Source organism: Corythoichthys intestinalis, chromosome 6 (assembly GCF_030265065.1).
Source record: "Corythoichthys intestinalis isolate RoL2023-P3 chromosome 6, ASM3026506v1, whole genome shotgun sequence".
Taxonomy (NCBI): Eukaryota; Metazoa; Chordata; class Actinopteri; order Syngnathiformes; family Syngnathidae; genus Corythoichthys; species Corythoichthys intestinalis.
Window position 1 is genome coordinate 56,201,810 of NC_080400.1, and position 24,932 is coordinate 56,226,741.

Sequence of the window (24,932 nt, forward strand, 5' to 3'; positions counted from 1 at the left end):
GGCATCTTAACGTAGTTGTCTTGATTTGCACTGAATGACACATGGATTGAGATTCCAGACTTCATTAATACATCTGCAAATGCGCTAGAGCATATTGTTTATCAATGCATGCAGTATTCATTTAATTATTTTTTTATTTCCAAATCAAAACATGTACTTTCAATTTCCCCCCCATGTTAGCATCAGATTAAAAGATTGAAAATAAAACAATTGTTATTTTAATTCATAGCATGAACACAGATTATTGTCCAGTCAAACAAAACATCTCTTTGAGAAGTAAGCGATGTGGGTACTCGGTATACAGTATTTGTCTGGAATTGTACAGTATTTAATCCAGCCTTACTTAACTGGACACGTTCGTTTCAATGTGATTGAAGCGTAACAGTGCACCTGAGGTGGTGTGATCCTGGGCCATTGAGTTCTTCCCCTCGTTGACCGAGCCTCTCGTCTAGAGGACTATGCAAGTTGACTCGTGACACGTTGGCATGTCTATTCCCTGGCCTCTTTTCATTCAAATCTTTTGTTCTCTAATAGAGAAAGTTCAGACTTCCCAGTCCATGCTGTCAGTGAAATGAATACACCAAAGTGTGAAGTGGAAGTCAAATGAGAGAGTACTTATTTCCCATACGTTAGCTTGACCCAAAGTCGTACATGAGTCTGCAAAGTTTTCCCAAGGAAGTAACTGCAGCCCCTCCCTACAGATTCCCTACAGATCAAGGCTGGAAAAGATTTGATTTTAATCCTTGACAGGATTAAGAACCCCCACGATAGATTAATTGAGACCTCTGCCGCAAAGAGGACAAATTACTGTACCACCTTAGACTTGGGAACCGTTTACACAGTTCTCTGTATAAAGTCGATTATGTCCAGAGGTGGGTAATAAATTGCAAAATCTCACAACGATTCGGTGGTTTAGCAACAATAGTCACATGACTCCATTATACCTATCAATCGTAACAATCAGTGGTGGATGAAATACTCACTTTTTTTTTACTTAATCAGGCATGAAAATCTCTCACCTTTTGGCGAAATTCGCCGTTTTGAAGTAAAAAAGGATGACCTACGTGAATCGTTTAGATCCGAGAAGAAAATTTTTAAGAGGGGTGGGGGGGTCGGGTGTAGGCATGTGCCAGTTACCTTCACGGTTTACCATGCTATGAAAACGTCGCGGTTACAAAACCACAAAAATTTTCCGTCAGACAGTAGTACGTATTCGTTATTTTTCATGTGTCAAAAATGCAGCTAGAAGTGATTTGGCGCGGCAGCGCTTATCCCTTCCCCTTTTGATGCTGCGTGTGTCAGTGACGCTATTCCAGCAAACCCAAAATCAAACACTCCAAACACAAGGCGTACTTTTCTTCAATTTATTGATCTCTCAAATCGTGGTAACTAAAATATACCAAATGAATACATTTAAAACATTGTGCAATCGTATTTTTCCACGTGAGTAGCTTCAACAGTTTAGCTTTATGAAAAAGTTCGCCAAAAACAAAACACACATTTTCATTTCAAATTCAATACACAAAGTTACTAAAAACTTACAAAGACGAATGATAGGCAAGGCTTAGCTAGGAGAGCAACTACACTGAGGTTAATCACAGCTGCTGAGAGAGAAACAAGTTTGAATGCAGGGGGAGAAAAAGAGCGCGTCAAAGATCGCTAATAGCGACAGATGATCTTGTCCTAAGCACAAATTCACTTTCGATGGACGAGGGGAGGTCTCACTCCCAATTTTTTTTTTAGATGAATGCATTTGCCAGCATATTGAATATGGTGAGTAATGCTTTCATTCGTTTTCATATTTTGCGCTAGACAAAGTTACTGCCGTTCATTGCAGCTTGCTTTGAACACTGCCAGAGCTAGCCAAATCTCCGGTGAAAAAATAGCTCCCGTTAAGTTGGCGTCAAGCTTGTGTATTTAACGGTAATATAAAAGCAGTGTTGTCAGTTACGCGTTATGTGAGTAATGCGTAACTGTAATCTGATTACTTTCTTTCAGTAAAGAGCAATCTAACGCGTTCATTTTTCTAAATCCGTAATCTGATTAAAGTTACTTTCCTTGATGCCTGTGCGTTACTATTTTGTTATTGCCCCATAATGTATGTAGAATGAAGAATACTATAGTCATGGGAGTGACATCACATGTCACAGTTTCTAATCGGGGATGGAAAAAAAACAGGTTACATGTATTACTATGATGCGTGAGCCGTGAGCGCTGGGAGTTTGCGGCCAAAAGAACATTGCCTTGCTACCTCTCCAGGATGCAATGAAATAGGCAGGAGATATACTACAAACGGCTGCATTTGCACACTGGAAACACAGACATTACTTCACATTTTTGTCCAGTAAAGAGGACAAAAATTTCTCCGTGCGCTGCGAACTTTGCGCTGGCTCAAAAAGACTGTCGACCGCTTAAAGCATCCAATTCAAGCACCACTTGGAATTACAGCACAACAGGTGGCAAGACAGCCAGGACTTTTTGATACTGCTCGTGCTCAATCCTTGGTTCAAGCTCAGTTGTTGTTGAAGGTTTTGAAAGCTTAGGTTTAAGGAAATTCTAAATATCCATTTTGCCTCCTCAGCTGTAGTTTTGGCTAAGCAAAGCAAACGGCTGTCTCTAAGGTGCTATAGTCACATGATCTGTTGGAAAAATAATTTGGACCCATTATGAAATACTTCGAAGGATTTTTGTTCATTTAATTCATTTTTGTTGTTTGTTTTATTGCTCTAAAACTTTTATAGACAACATTTTAGTGGCCATATTCAGTGGTCATTATTTTAAAGGGGAAGTTCAAAAGTTTTTACATTAGGCTTAATCGTTGAGTTAGCCGTGGTTTAATTAGTCGTTGGAGTTGATTTGAACAAATTCTGTGCAGTTTGCCAGTTATTTGTTAGTTTCAGGGCTCCGGAGTGGCTAAGCTAGCGCGAGTCAATGGTGGTTGAAATCAACTCCTTCAACTAATTAAACCCCCGCTAACTCTAATATTAAGCCTTATGTGAAAAATTAAAATTGTCAAATTCGCCTTTCTAATTTCTTTCTAAATTCACCTTTTTAACCCCTGACCCATTTTCATGCCTGCTTAATAGAAGTGCAAAAAATACTGAAGAAAAAGTACAGGTATCTTAGAAAAAAATACTCAAGTAGAAAAGTACTTGCTTTAGAATTTACAAGTACAGTGTATCACAAAAGTGAGTACACCCTTGGCATTTCTGCAGATATTTAAGTATACCTTTTCATGGGACAACACTGACAAAATGACACTTTGACACAATGAAAAGTAGTCTGTGTGCAGCTTATATAATAGTTTATTTATTTCGCCCTCAAAATAACTCAAAATGTAGCCATTAATATCTAAAATTATAATCTAGACCCCTGGCGAAGTTAGTACACCGCACCAAAATGTCATGTGACTCGTTACAGGAGTACTGTCAGCATTGCTGCAGAGATTGAAGAGGTGTGTGTGTGTGTGTGGGGGGGGTTAATTCCCACCACCATGCTTCACTGTAGCCATGACACACTTGTCTTTGTACTTCTCAGCTGGCCGCCGCCACACATGCTTGAGACCATCAGAACCAAACAAATTAATCTTCGTCTCATCAGACCATAGGACATGATTCCAGTAATCCATGTGCTTTGTTGACATGTCTTCAGCAAACTGTTTGCGGGCTTTCTAGTGTACCGTCTTCAGAGAGTAATGTCAAGCCGATAATTCTATTGAAAGATTGTAAAATTACAAATTATACGTAAGAGCAAATATTACTGTGCAAAAATATAATTTATTGCTCTTTTTTCAATATCAAATGTGAACAAGTAGTAAATACCAGCATCTAAATAGTGACAGATTGTCTGACATTGTATAATGCTAAACATTTTTTGCAACAATTACTTACAGAGTAAATACCTAGGTTGTACAAAAATGCCTTTAAAAGTAAGCCATTCCTAACATATATAACATTACTACACCGCAAAAACACCTTTAAACAAGTCAAATTCCCTTGTTTTCAGTGTAAATGCAGTGTAAATGTATTGGAAATAAGTGAAATTATCTGCCAGCACTTCAAGTAAATTTGACTAACTTAAGAGTTCTTGAAATAAACATAGCCCGCTGAAAATAAGATGAACAGCCTTATTTTAAGCAATAAATTATTATATTTAATCCTAAAAAAAAAAACTTGTCAGAAATGTTCTTTACTCAAGAATAGGTAAACAAAACATTAATTGAAAGCATTTTTTCTTAATTTAAGTGAAAAATTACCAATTTTGTAGATGTATAGGCTTAAGAACAAATGGTAATATTTACTTCAAGTAAGTGGAATAATCTGGCGCATTCATCTGTCTTTAACACTCAAACAAGATGGATAAAATTATTTAACTAGATTTAAGAAAAATAACCTGATTAGGACGTTAGAAATTTGCAACATACTGAATGCATTACTGACTGAATGACTTGAAATTACCATCTATGGTGAAACTGATATGATCAGCATGTTTTTCACAAAGAATGGTGGTATATGTGTACATACATATATATACATAGATTTGAGTGTTGTGAAAGGAGGGTGTTAAACCGAGGCTTATTTGACCTTATAATTTTCAAATGTGTTCGTCTGTCATTGCGCCGTCTAGGTGCGGGGATTTGCATTATAATACATGGGCTCTTTTATTTCCAATACAAAAACGCCAACACACTGTCGGTGAAATAGAACGCTGTCTTTATACTAGCCTATTAGTAGTACTATGTAATCTATCCAGCATGTGTGTGTATTGCCATTGTGCATACCTTGTATGGAGAAAATGCACGAGCATGACAAATTTGGTCTGAAACTGCTGTTTTTGGATGGGAAAACTAAAAAAGATCCTCAGCACCCCCTGCTGTGACTGTTGACTTCCAGCGGCCCTGTTGGATTCCAACTATTTTATCCCTAGCATTATCACCACATTTTACCGCATGATGCGATAGAACAATGAGTAAATATCTTTGATTTGTAAATCATACTGCTTATAATTGGGTAACACTTAAAACCTTTCTCCTTTTTACAGATCCTCACAGAGGACAGTCATGGATAACAAAGCACTGGAACCTGACTGTGTTAGTATTTCCATGGAGGACAGTATAATTTGTAATGGAGGTGCTCAGAAACAAGAGGCTTCCATGTTGAAGCTGAAGAAGGTTCAGAACCAGATCACAGAAGCACAGCGTTTCACCCATTTACCCAAGCGCTCACCTGTGGATCTTGAGTTCAATGATATCTCTTACACCATTCAGGAGGGATCCTGCTGGAGGAGGAGAGGTAACGTACATTAAACCCATTTGTCATTTCTAAAACATGTTGTTTATGTGCATGTAGTCTTTTAACCCCAATCATATCATTTTAATAATAATTGTAGGGGTGTAACATCAATTTGGATCAATATATGAATTGATTAAGCAACTATCGAATTGATCAAAACATGAAAAAAAGTCGATCGTTGTCATATCTTAGATATGCTGTTTTGTTAAAAAGAGTGATTTTCATTGGAATGTATCAGCAACATAATTGTCAAAAGTCAAATGCCATTCATTTAGGAGGGTGTCGATTTTATGATCTATTTAGCAGAGATGTGACTGAAAACTTTCGGCCGAAAACAGGTGAAATTATGTTTTCGGTTTTCGGTTACAAGGTCGAAAGTTTACCATCGAAAAGTGTGAATAACCATAGTCCTCTTGTGTAAGCAGTCACAGGAGTGCAAAAATTATTTGGAAATACAAAGACAACCAATAAAAGAGAATATTTACAAAATTTACAAATGTAGTCATATAACAAGACAATCAATTAAAGATGACATTTACAAACGCAGTTATATAAAGACAATAAAAGACAACATTTACAAATGCTTTCCCAATCGTGCTTTTGTTTATTCTGTTTTGTTATTGAGCATGCTTGACGGCTGACGCTGTCTGGGAAAAACAAATTGTCTTTGTATTTCCAAATGATTTTGGCACTCCTGTGATTCCATACAGTTGGTAGCTCGAGTTGTCCTGGGACCCCAACAGTGAGCGGTTCGATTCCCGGCTACGACCGTCCACTGTCGAAGTGCCCTTGAGCAAGGCACTGAACCATAATTTGCCCCCAATGGGTTGTCAGCGTCTTGAATGGCAGCAGAACTATTGGTGTGTGAATGTGTGCGGGAAAGGGTAAATGTGTGCTAATGTAAAGCGCTTTGGTATGGACAGTGGACAGTCGTAGCCAGGAATCGAACCGCTGACTGTTGGGGTCCCAGGACAACTCGAGCTACCAACTGCACCACGGCTGCCCCAACAACTTAAACCTTTTTTAAATACTTCTAAATACTCATCTGAAATCAACTAGTGACATCAGCAACGAACAAATGCTATGCTACGACATGACGATTCAGATCAAACACGCCATGAAGAACTTAAACGTTATGTCTATGTCAATATTGAGGTAGTTTTCAGAGGCTTAAACCAGAATTACATTCATTAACTCGAAACAACTCTGTGGAGTTTTTCTATCGATTTCCAACGTAGTCAGGCACAAGCTTGCAACAGGAGAACTGATGGGATTTTCAAAATAAAGCAAGTCAAGGAACAATTTTTATTTGGTGTGCTATTTCAGACGACTTCTGGCAAATAGTGCGTAAATAATGAGCTATACACTGTATATTCATTTAGACCTATTTTTATTATACAAATTCTAAATTAGAATTTATCTTTCTTAAAATATCTCATTTACAACGCGTGGCACCTTTTTTTTTGTTGTAAGTAGAGGTACCACTTTACATCCATAAGTGATCAATGCCTGCTTATCTTCAATGTTGTTATTAGGATTCAAAGCTTTATTGAAATGCCTCTCTGGAAAATTCTACAGCCGGGAGCTAGTAGGAATAATGGGGCCCTCAGGTGCTGGAAAGTCAACCTTGATGAACATATTGGCAGGATACAGGTGAAATAACCTTTCTCTAAGTAAAACCAACCCTTTGGAATTGTAAAGTACTTTGTATGAGTTCCTGTTTCTGTACTTGAGTCTTTTTCATCCAAAATAATTGTCATCTTTCATGATGATTAGGCAAACAGGAATGAAGGGTGAGATTCTTGTCAATGGGACACCCAGAGACCTGAGATCATTCAGGAAAATGTCATGTTACATCATGCAGAAAGACATGCTGCTGCCAAATCTTACCACACGAGAAGCCATGATGGTAAATGCTAAGAAATTATTTGTACTTTTGTTCTTGCTTATAATTTCTTTTTAATGTATATTGTGTCATTATTTGTTACAGGTGTCCGCCAACTTGAAGCTCAATGAGTCTATGGATGTAAAGAAAACACTGGTAAACTAGACAAACAATATTATAGAGTATTGTAAATTCTGATCGATCGAGCACACCTGACTATACACACACACCTTTCGAGCTAGCTGTTTTTATTTCCTCTGAAAGATTTTGTTGTTTGATATTATCATTGCGCTATCTCCATCATCTCTCCAAAGATTCAATGATGGCAAGCTTACAGGCAGCCGTTCAATTTCTTTTTTGAACACCCAAATGGATCACCATTAATTTAAAAATTGCATTATGAGCATTTCTTCATTTAACAATGACGTTTAACCATGGTTGAGTACTTGAAGCGCGATAAGGATGATTATGCAGCATTTTTATAGTAATAATAGTTGACAAGATCGCTGATTTTTAATAGTTTTGAGTAAGCATGATGATGATGAGTGTGATCAAGAAATCCAACCATATGTATGATCCGTACCGCTCGTTTGTGCAATATCACTAATGATTTAATGGTAGGTTTATAACTGTTACTCCACACTTTAATACAATATGTGAAATATTGGAGCACCAGGGAACAGTATAAAGTGTAGAGTTCACTACCGTCAAGGTATGATTTCATTTTAAAAAACAAACGCCTTCCTTGTGCGCTCTCTGATAGCGGCTCACTCCTGATTTACAGAGGACCAGGACTCCAGGAGTGCAAAAAATTAATGCTAAATTTCAATGTAAAAAGATTAATGTAAAAAATAACTTTTCAAATAAATAAATAATGAAATAAATCCAAATGGAAATAGTTACCTAATAATTGGAAATAATAAAGAAATGTTATAATGAATAAATGCTGAAATAAATACATTAAAAAAATACTGAAATGATTAAATAAAAACTGAAATAAACATTGAAATAACTGAATAACAATTGAAATAAATTTTGAAAAATTAAACAAAAATTTTAATAATGTTGAAATAAAAATTAAAATAAATACTGAAACAAAAATGGAAATAAATAAGTATTGAAATAGAAGCCGTTAATGACCAATTAAATAATTTATTCAATTGTGTAGTTATTTATGTATGTCTGTATTTATTTATTGCACTCCTGACCCTCCAGAATAAACATCCATTCTGATTCAGAAAACTACATCCCAGTGGGGCGATTGAGGAAATCCGTAAATGAAATGCATGATTTGATGAGAAAAAAAAGTGAGGGGAAAAAAAGCAACAGTTCGAGCAAAATGTACCCTGAGGCAATTGATCAGTTTTTGGCATTGTTTTGCATGAGTCTGGAAGGATTTTGAGTTATGTCCCTTATACCAATAGTGTTTCCACAAATTAATTTTCATTTTTCTGCTGTCCATCTCTGTCTGAAAGGTGAATGAGATTCTGATTGCATTGGGTCTTCTTGATTGTGCTCAGACCCGAACTTGCTCACTATCAGGTGGTCAGTGTAAAAGGCTCGCAATTGCCCTTGAGTTGGTCAACAATCCACCAGTTATGTTTTTTGATGAGCCTACCAGGTGAGACAGAATTCAAATAATGTTTCTGTGAATGTTTAAATTGTCATATATTTAGATAACAAATAAATCTGTCGTGATAGACAGTAAGTCCATTTATCGCACGGTAAATAAAAATGAGAACGGCAATTTTACCGGCTGCGATTTATCGCCGTGTGTGTGCGTGTGTTGCTTGCACTCGGCAGACGCGCTTGTTGATTGCATATGAGACTCCAGTTCCTTTCACATACAGTATGTTTATTGGTCATAAACAAGCATTATCTGACACAACTGCAGGGGTGCCAATACTTTTGGCCTGCACTGTATACAGGGATGCTTTTTAAGATAAAGCTAAATTGTAACAAAATACTAAAGTCAGATGTTAAAATGTTAGCTCATTGACTGCCATTGACGTTAATAGCTGTCCAGTTTAAATAATTCCGGCGCTACTGCAGTATGTGTTCATTAAATGAGTGTTTGTGTCCCCAGTGGCTTGGACAGCGCATCTTGTTATCAAGTGGTGTCCCTGCTGCGTTCTCTAGCACTAGGAGGAAGAACAATCATCTGTACGATCCACCAACCAAGTGCTAAGCTCTTTGAGCTGTTCGACAAGGTATACGTCATTGTACAAAAAGCACACAATCAATCAGCATTTGGAAAATACTCGTTATAGAGATGGCATGGTATAAACTCTGTGGTTTTGGAAAAATATTAGTTGATTTATTCATGTTTGACCTCTTTAGTTACCGGGAATGTACAGTGGGACAAATAAGTATTTAGTCAACCACCAATTGTGCAAGTTCTCCTACTTGAAAAGATGAGAGGCCTGTAATTGTCAACATGGGTAAACCTCAACCATGAGGGACAGAATGTGGGAAAAAAAAAACAGAAAATCACATTGTTTGATTAAAAAAAAAAAAAAAAATCCAAATTAGAGTGGAAAATAAGTATTTGGTCACCTACAAACAAGCAAGATTTCTGGCTGTCAAAGAGGTCTAACTTCTTCTAACGAGGTCTAACGAGGCTCCACTCGTTACCAGTATTAATGGCACTTGTTTTAACTCATTATCGGTATAAAAGACACCTGTCCACAATTCAGTCAGTCACACTCCAAAGTCCAAGACCAAAGAGCTGTCGAAGGACACCAGAGACAAAATTGTAGACTGGGAAGGCTGGGAAGACTGAATCTGCAATAGGTAAAACGCTTGTTGTAAAGAAATCAAACAAGACCACTGATAATCTCCCTCGATCTGGGGCTCCATGCAAGATCTCACCCCATGGCGTCAAAATGATAACAAGAACGGTACATGTACAGGCCCGTCTGTGGTTCGCTAGAGAGAATTTGGATGATCCAGAAGAGGACTGGGAGAATGTGTTATGGTCAGATGAAACCAAAATGGAACTTTTTGGTAGAAACACAGGTTCTCATGTTTGGAGGAGAAAGAATACTGAAATTCATCTATAGAACACCATACCCACTGTGTAGCATGAGGGTGGAAACATCATGCTTTGGGGCTGTTTTTCTGCAAAGGGACCAGGACGACTCATCTGTGTAAAGGAAAGAATGAATGGGGCCATGTATCGAGAGATTTTGAGTGAAAATACCCTTCCATCAGCAAGGGCATTGAAGATGAGCATGACAATGATCCCAAACACACAGCCTGGGCAACACAGGAGTGGCTTCGTAAGAAGCATTTCAAGGTCTTGGAGTTGCCTAGCCAGTCTCCAGATCTCAACCCCATAGAAATCTGTGGAGGGAGTTGAAAGTCTGTGTTGCCCAACGACAGCTCCAAAACATGGGGTAAAGGAGATTTGCATGGAGGAATGGGGCCAAAATACCAGCAACAGTGTGTGAAAAGCTTGTGAAGAGGTACAGAAAACGTTTGGTCTCCGTTATTTCCAACAAAGGGTACATAACAAAGTATTGGGATGAACTTTTGGTATTGACCAAATACTTATTTTCCACCATGATTTGCAAATAAATTCTTTAAAAATCAAACAATGTAATTTTCTGGGTTTTTTTCCACATTCTGTCTCCCATGGGTGAGGTTTAACCATGTTGACAATTACAGGCCTCTCTAATATTTTCAAGTTGGAGAACTTGCACAGTTAGTGGTTGACTAAATACTTATTTGCCCCGCTATATTTTTCCGTTTTTGTTTTCATTCCAGTCATGACTCATGCTTTATTTGCCCTTCCCTGTTGCTTTTACTAGATGCGTCATTCATTTAGCTGCCTGCCATTCTTCATTTGGTGAAACCGTTTTGATGGCCAGATTGTTTGTATTTTAGATCATGTTTTCCTTCAGTCTTTGTGAAAGTCTTGTTGAAACTCCCTTTTGATTTATAAGTACAGAGGTACCTCTACATAAGAACTTAATTCGTTCTAGGAATGGTCGTATGCAGAGCGGTATTTTTCCATAACAATACATTATAATTTGAGGAATTGAGGAAAAACCTAAGCTGACTCCTTAATAAATACTGCTGGTACGATTACAAATAACAATTACACATAGCAAAATGTAAAATAATAAATACAAATCGTAGTAATAATATTATGGTAATATTGTAACGAATCGGATACAAATCGTAGTAATAATATTATAATACTAATGTAACGAATCGGATATTGTAACGAATCAGGTTCTAATGTGGCAGTTGTGTTTTGCATGTTGTTCCTTAATGCACCGTGTAACAGACGACATAGTGATAGAGGTGCGGAAGAGTTTTTACTTTCACTTCTCATGTTCTGATGTTGTTGGTGTCGGTTACAGCAGACAGTAGCTGTGTTGTGTTGCACAAGTTTTGAAATAAATGATTAAAAACTTGACGAAGCTGACGGCTTCGTTGACGATGTTACATTAACAACAGTTGTTAACTGGCGAATGGAGGTCAGAAGAGGACTGTCGAGATTGTAGACACATTCCATTATTTCCGTCTTACTTTCAATGGTAAGCGTTACCTTTTTTTTACCACCTGCACCAACCGTCCTGGGACACGTGTTGATTTCTCTCACAAGAAAATCCACCGCGCTGCCGTTTTACGGGAAAACAATGAAATTACGACGCCATTGTAAATCGTCGTATTTCGAGCATGTCGCAGATGTCAAGTCAAATTTTACGTCGGATGTGGAAAGGATCGTATGTCGAGGTGTTTATATGTCGAGGTACCACTGTTTACTGTATATTCATATAAATGCTTTTATTTGCCAATTTGCCATAAAAACACAGATCTTTTGGTTTTTGTACCGACTTATTCTTCATATTACTAGTCCAAAAAGTAATCAATCAACCTTTCCTCTTACAGCTATACATTCTTGGTCAGGGTCAGTGTATCTACAAAGGCACAGTACCCTACCTCATCCCTTATTTGAAGGGACTGGGACTTAACTGTCCTACCTATCACAATCCTGCAGATTTCAGTAGGTGTACCTTTACTCTTTAAAGCAAATGTTTCGTTTATATATATTTTTTTTTATAGAGTGCCATTAGGACTAAACAGACTAGACACTAACAGAAGGGACATTTTGTGCTAAAGTTATTCCTTAGGCTCTGTTTGCTAGCATAATAGCTATAATGACTGTGGATACTTGATGAGAAATCTATAATTTTACAAATAAACCTTTTGAAATGATTCAATTAATTTCTTTAATACAGTGAGGAAAATAAGTATTTGAACACCCTGTAATTTTGCAAGTTCTCACACTTGATTTGATTTGGGTTTGAAATTTTCATGGTAGGTGCTTGTCCACTGTGATAGAGAAATCACAGTTAATGATTTTTTAACAATTTACTTCAACGATACTGCTGCAAATAGTAATTTGAACACCCGAGAAACTTCATGTTAATATTTGGTACAGTACCCTTTGATTACAATTACAGAGGTCAAATGTTTCCTGTAACTTTTCACCAGGTTTGCACGGACTGCAGCAGGGATTTTGCACCACTTCGCCACACAGATAGAATCTAGATCAATTAGGTTTCTGGCCTGTCACTGAGAAACATGGAGTTTGAGCTTCCTCCAAAGATTTTCTATTGGGTTTATGTCTGGAGACTGCCTAGTCTCCTCCAGAACCCTGATGTGCTTTCTAAAAAGCTACTTCTTTGTTATTCAGGCTGCCTGCTTCGGGCCACTGTCGTGTTGGAAGGAAGTTATTCCCCAAAATCTCACAATGCATCGCCCTGGTCATCCTTTCCTTAATACAGTGGAGTCGTCTAGTCCCATATGCAGCAAAAGACCCCCAAATATGATTTTACCACCCTCATGCTTCACAGTAGGGATGGTGTCCTTGTGGGGGGGGGGGGGGGGGGGGTACTCATCATTATTCTTCCTCCAAACACTATGAGTGGAATTTAGACTAAAAAGTTCAATTTTGATCTCTAATGACCACATGGCTTACTTCCATGACTCCTCTGGATCATCCAAATGGTCATTGGCAAACTTAAAACAGGTCTGGACATGTGCTGTTCTAAGCAGGGGAACCACGTGTGCCATGCATGGTTTTAAACCATTACGTCTTTAGTGTATTACCAACAGTAACCTTGGAAATGGTGGTCCCAGCTCCTTGCAGGTCATTGACCAGCTCCTCCTGTTATTCTTTATAGATATAAATTCAAATTTTTTAAAGAAATTCCTTATATGTAATTTTTTATACATATTGACGCAAAACAGTAAATATGTCGAAGGATGATGCTAGTCTGTCAGACAATGTGGCGGTAGCCTAACAACAAAGAGCTTTTTACGTTGAATATTCTTGTGAAAAAACGAAAAATATAATAATTACCTTGAATCCTCGAACAAATCACTCCTGAGACAATCCTTCCTGTTTGTATGCAGTACAGCTTTTGTACTTTTTCAAAATAAATCCGGCGTTGGATAGCTGCATAAGTCGCTGCGACCTACTGCGAATAACTGAAGCAGATTGCGGAATGGGCCCCTTTTTGAAGGCATGGCTTTGTGAGTGTCAAATGTGACCCGTCAATATCATTATGAAGTCCATGGTTCAACCTCGTAATGGTCTACAATTCTGTCTCTGGTGTCTTTGGACAGGCCTTGCCCATGTTAAGAATTTGTGTTCCTGGTTGTATGTTGCCTGGCACGGCCAGACTGTTCTCCCTGTGTTTTTCAAACACTGAGAGAAAAGTCTGGGAACCAGCCCATTAACGGCCTCTCGAGCAGGTACAAAATCAATCGACAAATAAGATATGTTTATTTGCGTGACGTGTTCTTAACGAGCAACGTCACTCTTGCGCGTTGAAAGTCGTCTCCACAACAACACAGATGGTGAACAGGAGAGCCGAGAATATGTTCCAATCCACGGGAAAATCAGTTTTAAATTACCAAAAACACATCGACTTCGCACTAGCCATGTTGAAAAAACGCCGCTCTCCTCGTATGTTTACTTCCGCGCGCAAGTCCCTCGTCCTGCCCTCGTCGTTTTACTAACGTCACGTCTGCCCGTCGCTGATTGGTCCACTCCGCTGTCTGTTTGCTGTGGCTTGCTTCGCCCTGGAAATATTATCCGCTGAATGGTGGCCAGACTCAATCGCTGGAACAGCGGTGAGTCTGGTGTACCAGGCAAGGTTGTATGGGGTGGACAAATGTTTATATGCAGCTAACTGCCTTAAACAGGTCAAAAAGTCCTACTCAAAAAGTCCACCTCCACTCCACTTATTCGTTGGGCTTTTTAAAGGTGACTAACGGGTCTTTGAGGCTCACAATTCTAGCTAATAGACAGGTGTTCAAATACTTATTTGCAGCAGTATAATACAAATAAAATGTTAAAATCGCACACTGTGATTTCTGGATTTTTTATTTAGATTGTCTCTCACAGTGGAGAAGCACCTACCATGAAAATTTCAAACCCGCCCATCATTTCTAAGTAGGAGAACTTGCAAAATTGTTGGTGTTCAAATACTTATTTTCCTCACTCTAGGTATGACTGAGTGGACACGTTTTGATCAACCACACTGAACTTACTTCATAAAACTGCAAAATCAGATTCCTAATTTAAAATTTCTTACCACAGTTGAATTTCCTGTCAATGGTGTGATGTTATCGCAGAAGAGTGACGTTATTAATAAATGGGAAATTTTCTTAAAGGGACACAAGTGACGTTATTAATAAATGGGAAATTTTCTTAAAGGGACACTAACACAACTTAACAGAGTGGACAGTGACACTGGGGACATACAGAAATGATGTTATAATTTAACAATTTTTCATGAAATAATATACCTGTATTTTAATTTAAACACAACACGTAATTAAAGCTAGTTTATCCAGGTCAATAAAATCATAATTATTTTGGATTTTTTTTCGTCTTATATCAGTTATTTTTTTTAGACTGAATTTGAACAAAACATACAGGGGACATAGAAAAATTCCATAACAACCTTCTACTAAAAGTACATTTTCAAAAAAGAATTTAGGAGCATATACCCTTAAATTCATCATAGGCTGCAATTGATAATACACACAAAAAAAAGTTGACTATTTGTCCAACTAGTAAAAATACAGCCTTATTTATATTGGGGACACAAACGGCACCCTGTAAAAAAAAAAAAAAAGACCCATTAAACTTTTTCATTTGGGCTCCTTAAATTAACATGACATACTGTATTTCTTATCCTTATTCAGTTATTGAAGTGGCATCAGGAGAATATGGAGACTTGAACCCGATTTTGTTCGAAGCAGTCCAAGGAGGAATGTGTGCAATAGAAAAGAAGAACCAGACTGATAACAATAGTTCACTGGTCTGTACTACAAAACCCTCCAAGGTAAACTCAAATTGTGGTCAGAAAGCTTTAGATTCAAGTGTTTCTCAATTTGAATTGTGAGCGAATTTGTGTTTATTTTTTAAAATGTATACTATAAAAGAAACTTTTAATGTTGCTCTTTTGCTCAGGATGCTGGAAACATGGAGAAACATACTTTTGCCACAAGCACATTGACACAGTTCTGCATCCTCTTCAAGAGATCCTTCATAACAATTTGTCGAGACCAGGTAAGTAACACTCAAAATACTCAGATAAGACATTCAGAACATGTCACATAACCAGAGGTGAGGAGAGTAGCCAAAAATTTTACTCAAGTAAGATGGGTAGTAGCAAGTTACATTTACTTGAGTAACGTTTGGAAAAAAAATGTACAGTAGTTTTACCATACCATACTTTTTACTTTTACTTTAGGCTGCAACTATCGATTTTTAGTAATCGATTAATCTATCAACTAGTTAGTTTAAATTATTGTGTAATCGCATTAGGAACAAATTTTAGGAGATGTAAAACAAAGGCTTGCTGAGATTGCACTTTCAATAGAACATTAAATGCGAAGGCAAAATTAAATTCCTGAGTGTTTCTTCAAACTTTGTAGGATTGCGCTTTCATTTAAAAGTAAATTAGAGTTCCTTTACTTGGCTTCAAATTGTATAAAGAAATGAATAAATGAGGATCTAAGTACAACAAAAGAACAGTTTGCTAACTTGCATAGCAAAAGTCCGCTTAAATGTTTTAAAATTCAAACTTTTTTAATTTTTATTCAAAAAAAATTTTTTTTTTTTTACAATGCTTTAACAAATCGTTCAAACACACATATTCCCACAAAAACTGCTATACATACTTAGGAACGATACATAGACTTCATAAAGATATTGACAGGACACGTTCCCCAGACACTGCACCACACTTTCAAGAAGGGGGCCGTCCCACACTCCGCTTCCGTCGGTCGCAGTTATTGGATGCAGCAATCCAATGCCGGATTTAGGTTGAAAAAGTACGAAAGCTTCACCGCATACAAACAGGAAGGATTGTCACAGGAGTGATTTGTTCGAGGATTTAAGGTAATTATTATATTTTTCGTACCATGAATGCATTTTGAAACGTTATGAAAAAAATCAATGGGAGAAATTAACCGCGACGGCATTGGCATCATAATTCGCAATATTTTTTAAAAATAAATGCTGTTTTTTGCTTTTAACCAAGAATCGCGACTGTTTAACGTTCATATCTATAAAGAATTCAGGGATTTAAGCATTTATTCAAAAGAATTTTCAACATTAAAAGCTCTTTGTGGTGATAAGGCGGTGTCACAGTGGCTTAAAGACTAGCAGCACATTCGACATATTTATGTAAAATAAATGCTCACTGCCTGGCTCTTTGCTCTTTTAAATAGGAATCAAGACTGTTTTACGTCCATAACTATAAAGAATTCAGGGATGTACGCATTTATTCACAAGAAATTTCAACGTAAAAAGCTCTGTGTTTCTACTCTGTCAGCTTTGATGGAGATAGGCCCCCTATTAGTTGGTCCCGTGCCATGTCAATACATTTTGAAGTCTATGAACTAAGTGTATTACAAATGCATAAAAAACATATTAGCTCAAACAAAACTTACCTCATGTTGGTCTTAACAGGGAGCAGTTTGTTTCATTTTCATACTCACTGTTGCCACTAGAGGGCAGTGTATCCACCCAAATCAATAAAACAAAATGTGAACACTTTGAAAACAAACTATTACAACGCCACTCTAATTAAAACAAATCCTCGAAGCAGCAAAAATTGATTCAAAGCTATTTTGTAATCGAATTACTCGAGTTAATAGATTAATCGTTGCAGCACTGGACGTAACAAGACATGACCACACACAAGCTTGCAGTCGGAAGTCCTCTAAGTACAGCGGCATGTTCAATCATATGGAGTCTTTAAAGCGCCGTAGGAATAAAACTATTTGACATGGAGTTAAAACAGTCTTCAAAAACAAAGATTTCAACCTCTTTCCCAGTTTTTATTTTGCCCCGATAGACCACAGAAAACTGGAGATATGTACGTTTTAATTTCATGGTTGGATACGTTTGTTTTTCCACTAGAGGGCACGAAGAGCCGTGGAAGAGTAGCGTTTGATCTTTATAAATCTAATTAAGTAAAAGTAAAAAGTATGGCGTGGTAAAACTACTCTTAGAAGTACATTTTTCTCGAAAGGTTACTGAAATTAACAAAGTCACTGTCATGACACCTGCAATGAGTCAATTAATCGCACGGTAAATAAAAATAAGGGCGGTAATTTTCCCGGCTGCGATTTATCGCCGCAAGCCTGCATGCATTCATTTGTGCTTGTGTGTGCTGCGTGCACCTGGGACACGTGCATTTTGACTGCATATGACACTCCAATTCCTTTCACAGATGTTTATTGGTCATTAACATGCAGTCGATTTAAAGTTTAGACATACAAAATAAGGAAACACATCTATATTAAGCATTGTAAAACATTAGAATTGCTACAATGAGGCTAATGGAAAAATGACAATGTACCAACCACTCTAGCCTGATATTAAACATTGGCAGTCTTCTCCAAAACACAAACTTGTGGTTAAAGGTGACACTTCAAACATGCAATGTTTACAGTATTTGAAAACGATGTGAAAAAAAGTAGAGATAATCCCCTGGTTACAAACGAGTTCCGTTCCTACTCTTGTGACGTAAGCTGAATTCCCGCTTACGTCGGAATTAGCACTTTATAATTTCAAAATAACTATCCAAAAAGTCCAAAAGTATTGTATTTTTTTAATGGTGGAGGATACACTGCCCTCTGGTGGCAGCGTTGGGTCTGGCTGGACTGTCAATAATGCTTCCATACAGGGGCACTCAGACGTCTCACATGGATAAAGGATAGCTGCGCTCTGGTTTGGCCTACATAAGGCTGTAAGTTGCTTCAGCTAATATATGTTTTTTGTATTTGTACTTAAGTTTAGAGCTGCAGTTTGTGGAGTTACATGTGAGCGATTTGCTATGAGAATTGTACAGTGGGGCAAATAAGTATATAGTCAATCACTAATTGTGCAAGTTCTCCCACTTGAAAATATTAGAGAGGCCTGTAATTGTCAACATGGGTAAATCTCAACCATGAGAGACAGAATGTGGGGAAGAAAACCAGAAAATCACATTGTTTTGATTAAAAAAAAATAAATTATTTGCAAATCATGGTGGAAAATAAGTATTTGGTCATTACCAAAAGTTACTTCTTAATACTTTGTTATGTACCATTTGTTGGCAATAACGGAGGCCAAACGTTTTCTGTAACTCTTCACAAGTTTTTCATACTCTGTTGCTGGTATTTTGGCCCATTCCTTCATGCGGATCTCCTCTAGAGCAGTAATGTTTTGGGGCTGTCGTTGGGCAACACAGATTTTCAACTCCCTCCACAGATTTTCTACAGGGTTGAGATCTGGAGACTGGCTAGGCCACTCCAGGTCCTTAAAATGCTTCTTACAAAGCCACTCCTTTGTTGCCCTGGCTGTGTGTTTGGGATCATTGTCATACTGAAAGACCCAGCCACATCTCATCTTCAATGCCCTTGCTGATGGAAGGAGATTTTCACTCAAAATCTCTCGATACATGGCCCCATTCATTCTTTCCTTTACACAGATCAGTCGTCCTGGTCACTTTGCAGAAAAACAGCTCCAAAGCATGATGTTTCCACCCCCATGCTTCACAGTGGGTATGGTGCAATTCAGTATTCTTTCTCCTCCAAACATGAGAACCTGTGTTTCTACCAAAAAGTTGTATTTTGGTTTCATCTGACCATAACACATTCTCCCAGTCCTCTTCTGTGTCATCCAAATGCTCTCTACCGAACCGCAGACGGGCCTGGACGTGTACTTTCTTCAGCAGGGGGACACGTCTGGCATTGCAGGATTTGAGTCCCTGGCGGCGCATTGTCTTACTGATAGTAGCCTTTGTTACTGTGGTCCCAGCTCTCTGTAAGTCATTTACTAGGTCCCCCCGTGTGGTTCTGGGATTTTTGCTCCCCTTTATTGTTATCATTTTGACGCCATGGGGTGAGGAGCGAGTTGAAAGTTCGTGTTGCCCAACGACAGCCCCAAAACATCACTGCTCTAGAGGAGATCTGCGTGGAGGAATGGGCCAAAATACCAGTAACAGTTTGTGAAAAGCTTGTGAAGAGTTACAGAAAACGTTTGGCCTCCGTTATTGCCAACAAAGGGTACATAACAAAGTATTGAGATGAATTTTTGGCATTGATGAAATACTTATTTTCCACCATGATTTGCAAATAAATTCTTTAAAAATCAAACAATGTGATTTTTTTTTTTTTCCCACATTCTCTCTCATGGTTGAGGTTTACCCATGTTGACAATTACAGGCCTCTCTAATATTTTCAAGTTGGAGAAATTGCACAATTAGTGGTCGACTAAATACTTATTTGCCCCACTGTAAATACGTGTCGAGTTTTGTATTGTTAAAATGTGTGTCGTTTTGAACAGACGTGTACATATGTGTGTTACAGCTTTACAAATTTTAAAAAAGTGAAGGAAGTAATAAGCTTCAAAAAGCACAATGTCTTCGTTTGCTATGTGTAAAGATGAACAACTTCACGTTTAGTGAGGACAGAACAAGTCATGTTAATAAAGTAAAGTAAAAAATAAGATACTGTGAGGTACAATTAGGCTAGGTTCATACTACAGGTCTTAATGCACAAATCTGATTTTTTGCCATATCTGTTTTTTTGGCGTGCCCGTTCAGACTGCCTTTGTCCATTGAGACAGTTCAAGTATCACGCATGTGCACTGATTCGCAGTCCGAGATGCGCTCGGCAAAGAGACCCGCATATGCAGAAGCATCGAAACAAATTACACATGCTAGCTATGTGTCATTCCAGAGTGATCATATTTTGATTTCCAAAACGAGGACACAAATAACAGACATTAATAATCCCAGTATAGTCTTATATTCAAAGTTGATATGGACTGATAGAATGTATACACGCACACACATGAGCCTCGACGTGTGTGAGTGAAATGACGTGGGTGCGTCAGTTTGCCCCGATTCGGCCATGTGTACAATAATGAAATATTACTCATTCGCCACACTGAATGAAAGTCGAAAATTGTAAGGCTTATTCATTTCTTCATTTTATTTTTTTTTTATGACTGTGGTCAAGCCCGCTTCGTGCTCGAAAGCAGAGCTCGAATGCTAGCTAGAGTGTAAATGCCTTCATGGCTGCCGTCCTCAGTGCCTCTTGCTCTTTGCTGACGTAATTGCTGCATGAATCCCGATTTGGGAGTTTTGACAGTTCAGACCGCCAGTCACGTTCTGAAAAAATGTGGCCCAGATCGGATTGGAACCACATGCGAAAGTGACTCAGATCGGATTTGAAATGGTTCACTTCGACTTGTCCCGTTCAGACCGTCAAGTTAATGCCTGACTCGAGTCGGAAAAACACGAAAAAATCGAATTCGTGCATTAAGACCTGTATTGTGAATCTAGCCTTAGGTACTGTTTGGGTGACTTAAAAAAAAGAAATACTAGAGACAAAATGACCGAGACTCATAAAGTCAAAATTGTGTAAATTGAGTACGTTATAACCCGGGGACTACCTGTAATCTATTACTGACACCACATGGATAATGAAAATAGAACGCGAGTGGACTTTTTTTTTTAACTGAGAGTAAAGCTTACGGTTAGCGGCTGAACATTTCAAAATAAAAGCATGTCATGTTCAACATGTAAATAAAGAAAGTTAATAAAGTTAATCCCACATTCTTCACATTTAACACTTAGAATTGCTTTAAAATGATACCAATTATGAAAAATCTGATTGGCAATAAATAATTTGGCCTCAAATTTGCTAACGTGCACTTTGCAGGACAAGACGACAGTCATTTTGGATCAAATCAATACTTTTGATTGGCTCTAATTGGCAGAGAACAAAAAAGTTGTTTGGTTTCTCACCTATTTCATATTCTGCAGTTAACTTGCTTTCAAATAACACGTTATGCATTGTGTATTTTTTTATTTAAATATTTTTTTAATATAGTTTGTGTTTTATTTAAGAATAACAATTAATTGCAGTTGAATGGATAAGAATGAATTGTCACTACATTCGTGGTTGAATTGGTTTAAAAAAAAATTGGCAACAATATCGCATATCGGCAATAATGTATGGGACAATATATAATATATATGTTAGCGCAACAGGCCTAATTACCACCCACCTCTGAACATAGCCATCACAATGTAGACACTAAAATGTATTATATTGTTGTTGTCTCCCTACCCCAAACCCCTGTTTTTAGGTTTTGACACACCTTCGACTTATGTCCCACATAGCCATTGGTGTACTGATAGGCTTGCTGTATCTTAACATTGGCAATGATGCCAGCAAGGTGCTTAACAACACTGGATTTCTCTTCTTCTCAATGCTTTTCCTCATGTTTGGAGCTCTCATGCCAACTGTGTTAACCTGTAAGTATGACAAAAAAAAAAAAAAAAAAAAGAAAAGCAGAGTGGCAACATCAGCATTTGTTTTTGTGTCAATCACTATACATGTTTCTGACCTTTCAGTTCCCTTGGAGATGTCAGTGTTTCTGAGGGAACATTTGAACTACTGGTACAGCCTGAAAGCCTATTATCTGGCCAAGACCATGGCGGATATTCCATTTCAAGTGGGTTGGTTGTAACAAAGTCTTAGACCTTGTCCATATCTAGGAGGGCTTGTTTTTTTAACAAACAAATATCATGCCCCCTGTATCTGTGGTCATAAAATCATTCACATATAACCACATGAGCATTTTTGAGCACAATCATAATAATGACAGATGTTTACAATGTCGCACACATTAAGCAGAATACAGAGTGTGGTAGCTCAGTGTGTAAGTACGGTGGTATGAAAAAGTATCTCAACCTTTTGGAATTTCTCACATTTCTGCATAAAATCACCATCAAATGTGATTTGATCTTTATCAAAGTCACACAGATGAAAAAAAACAGTGTCTGCTCCAGGGGTCGCGTTAACCGGATATTTTCCGTCGTTGACCAGTTTTTTAAAACGGTGACGGAAAAAACTGACGTCCGTCCGTCATTTTGACAGGTTGCAATTCACACCCCAGACCACAGGGTGGCGAGTTAGCATATTAATTAGCTATTGTCTCTCTTAATGCATGACGTCGTTGGCTCTTCTGTCAGAATATTGTAGCGTCACCGGGGTCTGGCGGCGGCACCGTGATTGACACATCAACGCGAGGTTCTTATTGGTGCACCCGGTGTGCCAGCGCGTCATCCAATTGATGGACAAGATTGCCGCCCAATCACATGACGTCACAACTCCGCCCCCCTGACTGGAGCCGCCATATTGTGTGTCAGCTGTTCATGTTTACACATTACCGCTACGTACATGCCTCCTATTACGGCGTGTTTTACTGCTCGTTAATATTAATAATCAAAATGGTGAAGGCGTGTGTGGCGGTTGGTTGCTGTAACAGAAAAGATAGACCGAGAGACTTGAAGTTCTACCGTATTCTGAGAGACCCGAGGATGAGAGCGAGATGGACTGCTGTAATTCGACAAGAAATCTGGGCACCAAACGATCACCACAGACTATGTAGTAGTCATTTTATATCTGGTAAGATGCATTTAATATATATTTAGAAGATTTTGAGCTGACAACCACAGTTAAGATCATTGTGTGACGTTGGTGATTGGGGTCTATATCGTTGCCTCTTTTTCTTTGGGGGCGGAGTTGTTGGCGGTAAGCAGAGTAAAAAGGGAGAAAAATACCACGACTCCCGTGTCTAATTTTTCGCCGCCAAGCAAGCGTTACAATATTAATTAAAAATGAATGAAAACTAAATACTTTTGAATATGTCATCATTATCATTTTAAAAATTTAAGTGACCGGTAAAAATAGACTATGACCGGATTTTTATGACCCTGTCAGTCAAAATGACAGACAACGAAAATGTCTAGCGCAACCTCTGGTCTGCTCTTACTAAAACATTTATACGTTTCCTCATTTTAATGAGGATAGTATGCAAACAATGACAGAAGAGGGAAAAATAAGTAAATGAACCATAGGGTTGTGCCAGTGTTTTCTGTAAGTCTTAAGTAAGTAAGTAAGCAGACACTCTAGGGTTCTTTTTTTACCTCTCTGAGTATTCTGCGCTGGACTCTTGGCGTCATCTTTGGTGGATGGCCACTTCTTGGGAGAGAAGCAACAGTGCCAAACTCCCTCAATTTGTAGACAACTTCTCTGACTGTCGATTGATAACATCCATACTTTTAGAGATGGTTTTGTATCCTTTCCCAGCTTTATACAAATCAACAATCCTTGATCGCAGGTCTTCAGACAGCTCTTTTGACCGAGCCATGATGCACATCAGACAATGCTTCTCATCAAGACAATTCTTACCTGGTGTGTGTTTTATAGTGGGCTGGGCAGCTTTAAACCACTCATCATGATTGGGCACACACTTAAAATGTTTTGTAAAAATTGGTTTCAATTGCTCTTTAATTCTCCTTTGGCAGAGGGTTCACTTACTTATTTTTCCCCCTTCTGTCATTGTTTGCATGCTATTCTAAACCTATTAATGTTTGGGTGCTTTTAGATAAAGCAGACACTGTTTTTTCTACTGTGTGATTTAGACAAAGATCAGATCACATTCGATGGTGATTTTATGTAGAAATGTGAGAAATTCCAAAAGGTTCAAATACTTTTTCATACCACTGTATCTGTACAAGAGCAGTAGCAATATATGTATCTTTGCATTATGAGTTTAAGTCCTGCTGTTTACACTTTATTTATTTAAAATAATAAACAAATAGTCTAAATTCAGTTTATCTGTGGTCAAGGGCAAGTCATAGGAAAATATCTTGCTTGAATTAGTTACCCTGCTACGTGTGGACAAGGCCTTCTTAGATGAAATGAATCATGTCTACATTACACTATACAGCATCTGATTTTATCAGTGCAATGTTTTTTATGTTTATCTGGAATTAATATCTATTTAGAATGTGTCAACTCCAAACTTCATTGTATTAGCCCCTTCATTTTTCGATTATCAGTATGTGTTGGTCTCTCTTTGAAAGATCAGATTTCATTTTGTCTTTGCAAATGGATGGAATAAATCAAGCAGAAATGTTAATACGAGCAAAGGCAAAAGATCACGGATATTTAAAGCATCTTCAAGACTTTTTGTGTGATATGTTGGGGTTATTCTCGATCTCCAACTATTTTATAGACCATAAACAAGAACTCAACATTTAATCACATTTATTGTAGTTTTAAAGAATATCTGCAAATATAATGCATTTCATTTTCAATTTCTGAGCGAATGAGCTGTTCCCAGAGTGCTGTATCAAGGCACCTCA

The 24,932-nt window shown here is 37.9% G+C and overlaps 1 protein-coding gene across 4 annotated transcripts in view; it reads left to right on the forward strand.

Moving 5' to 3' along the window:
* Positions 1-24,932, forward strand: part of LOC130917509 (ATP-binding cassette sub-family G member 4-like) — a 68,636-nt gene that overhangs the window by 38,704 nt on the left and 5,000 nt on the right. For all 4 annotated transcript variants that reach the window (XM_057838985.1, XM_057838983.1, XM_057838984.1 and 1 more), the window contains 11 exons: positions 5,041-5,291; positions 6,827-6,944; positions 7,068-7,200; positions 7,282-7,332; positions 8,652-8,797; positions 9,263-9,386; positions 12,079-12,193; positions 15,412-15,551; positions 15,680-15,778; positions 21,863-22,031; positions 22,131-22,231. In XM_057838985.1, coding sequence (XP_057694968.1) covers positions 5,060-5,291; positions 6,827-6,944; positions 7,068-7,200; positions 7,282-7,332; positions 8,652-8,797; positions 9,263-9,386; positions 12,079-12,193; positions 15,412-15,551; positions 15,680-15,778; positions 21,863-22,031; positions 22,131-22,231 — 1,428 coding nt within the window. In that variant the 5' untranslated portion in view covers positions 5,041-5,059. The remainder of the gene's footprint in view (positions 1-5,040; positions 5,292-6,826; positions 6,945-7,067; positions 7,201-7,281; positions 7,333-8,651; positions 8,798-9,262; positions 9,387-12,078; positions 12,194-15,411; positions 15,552-15,679; positions 15,779-21,862; positions 22,032-22,130; positions 22,232-24,932) is intronic.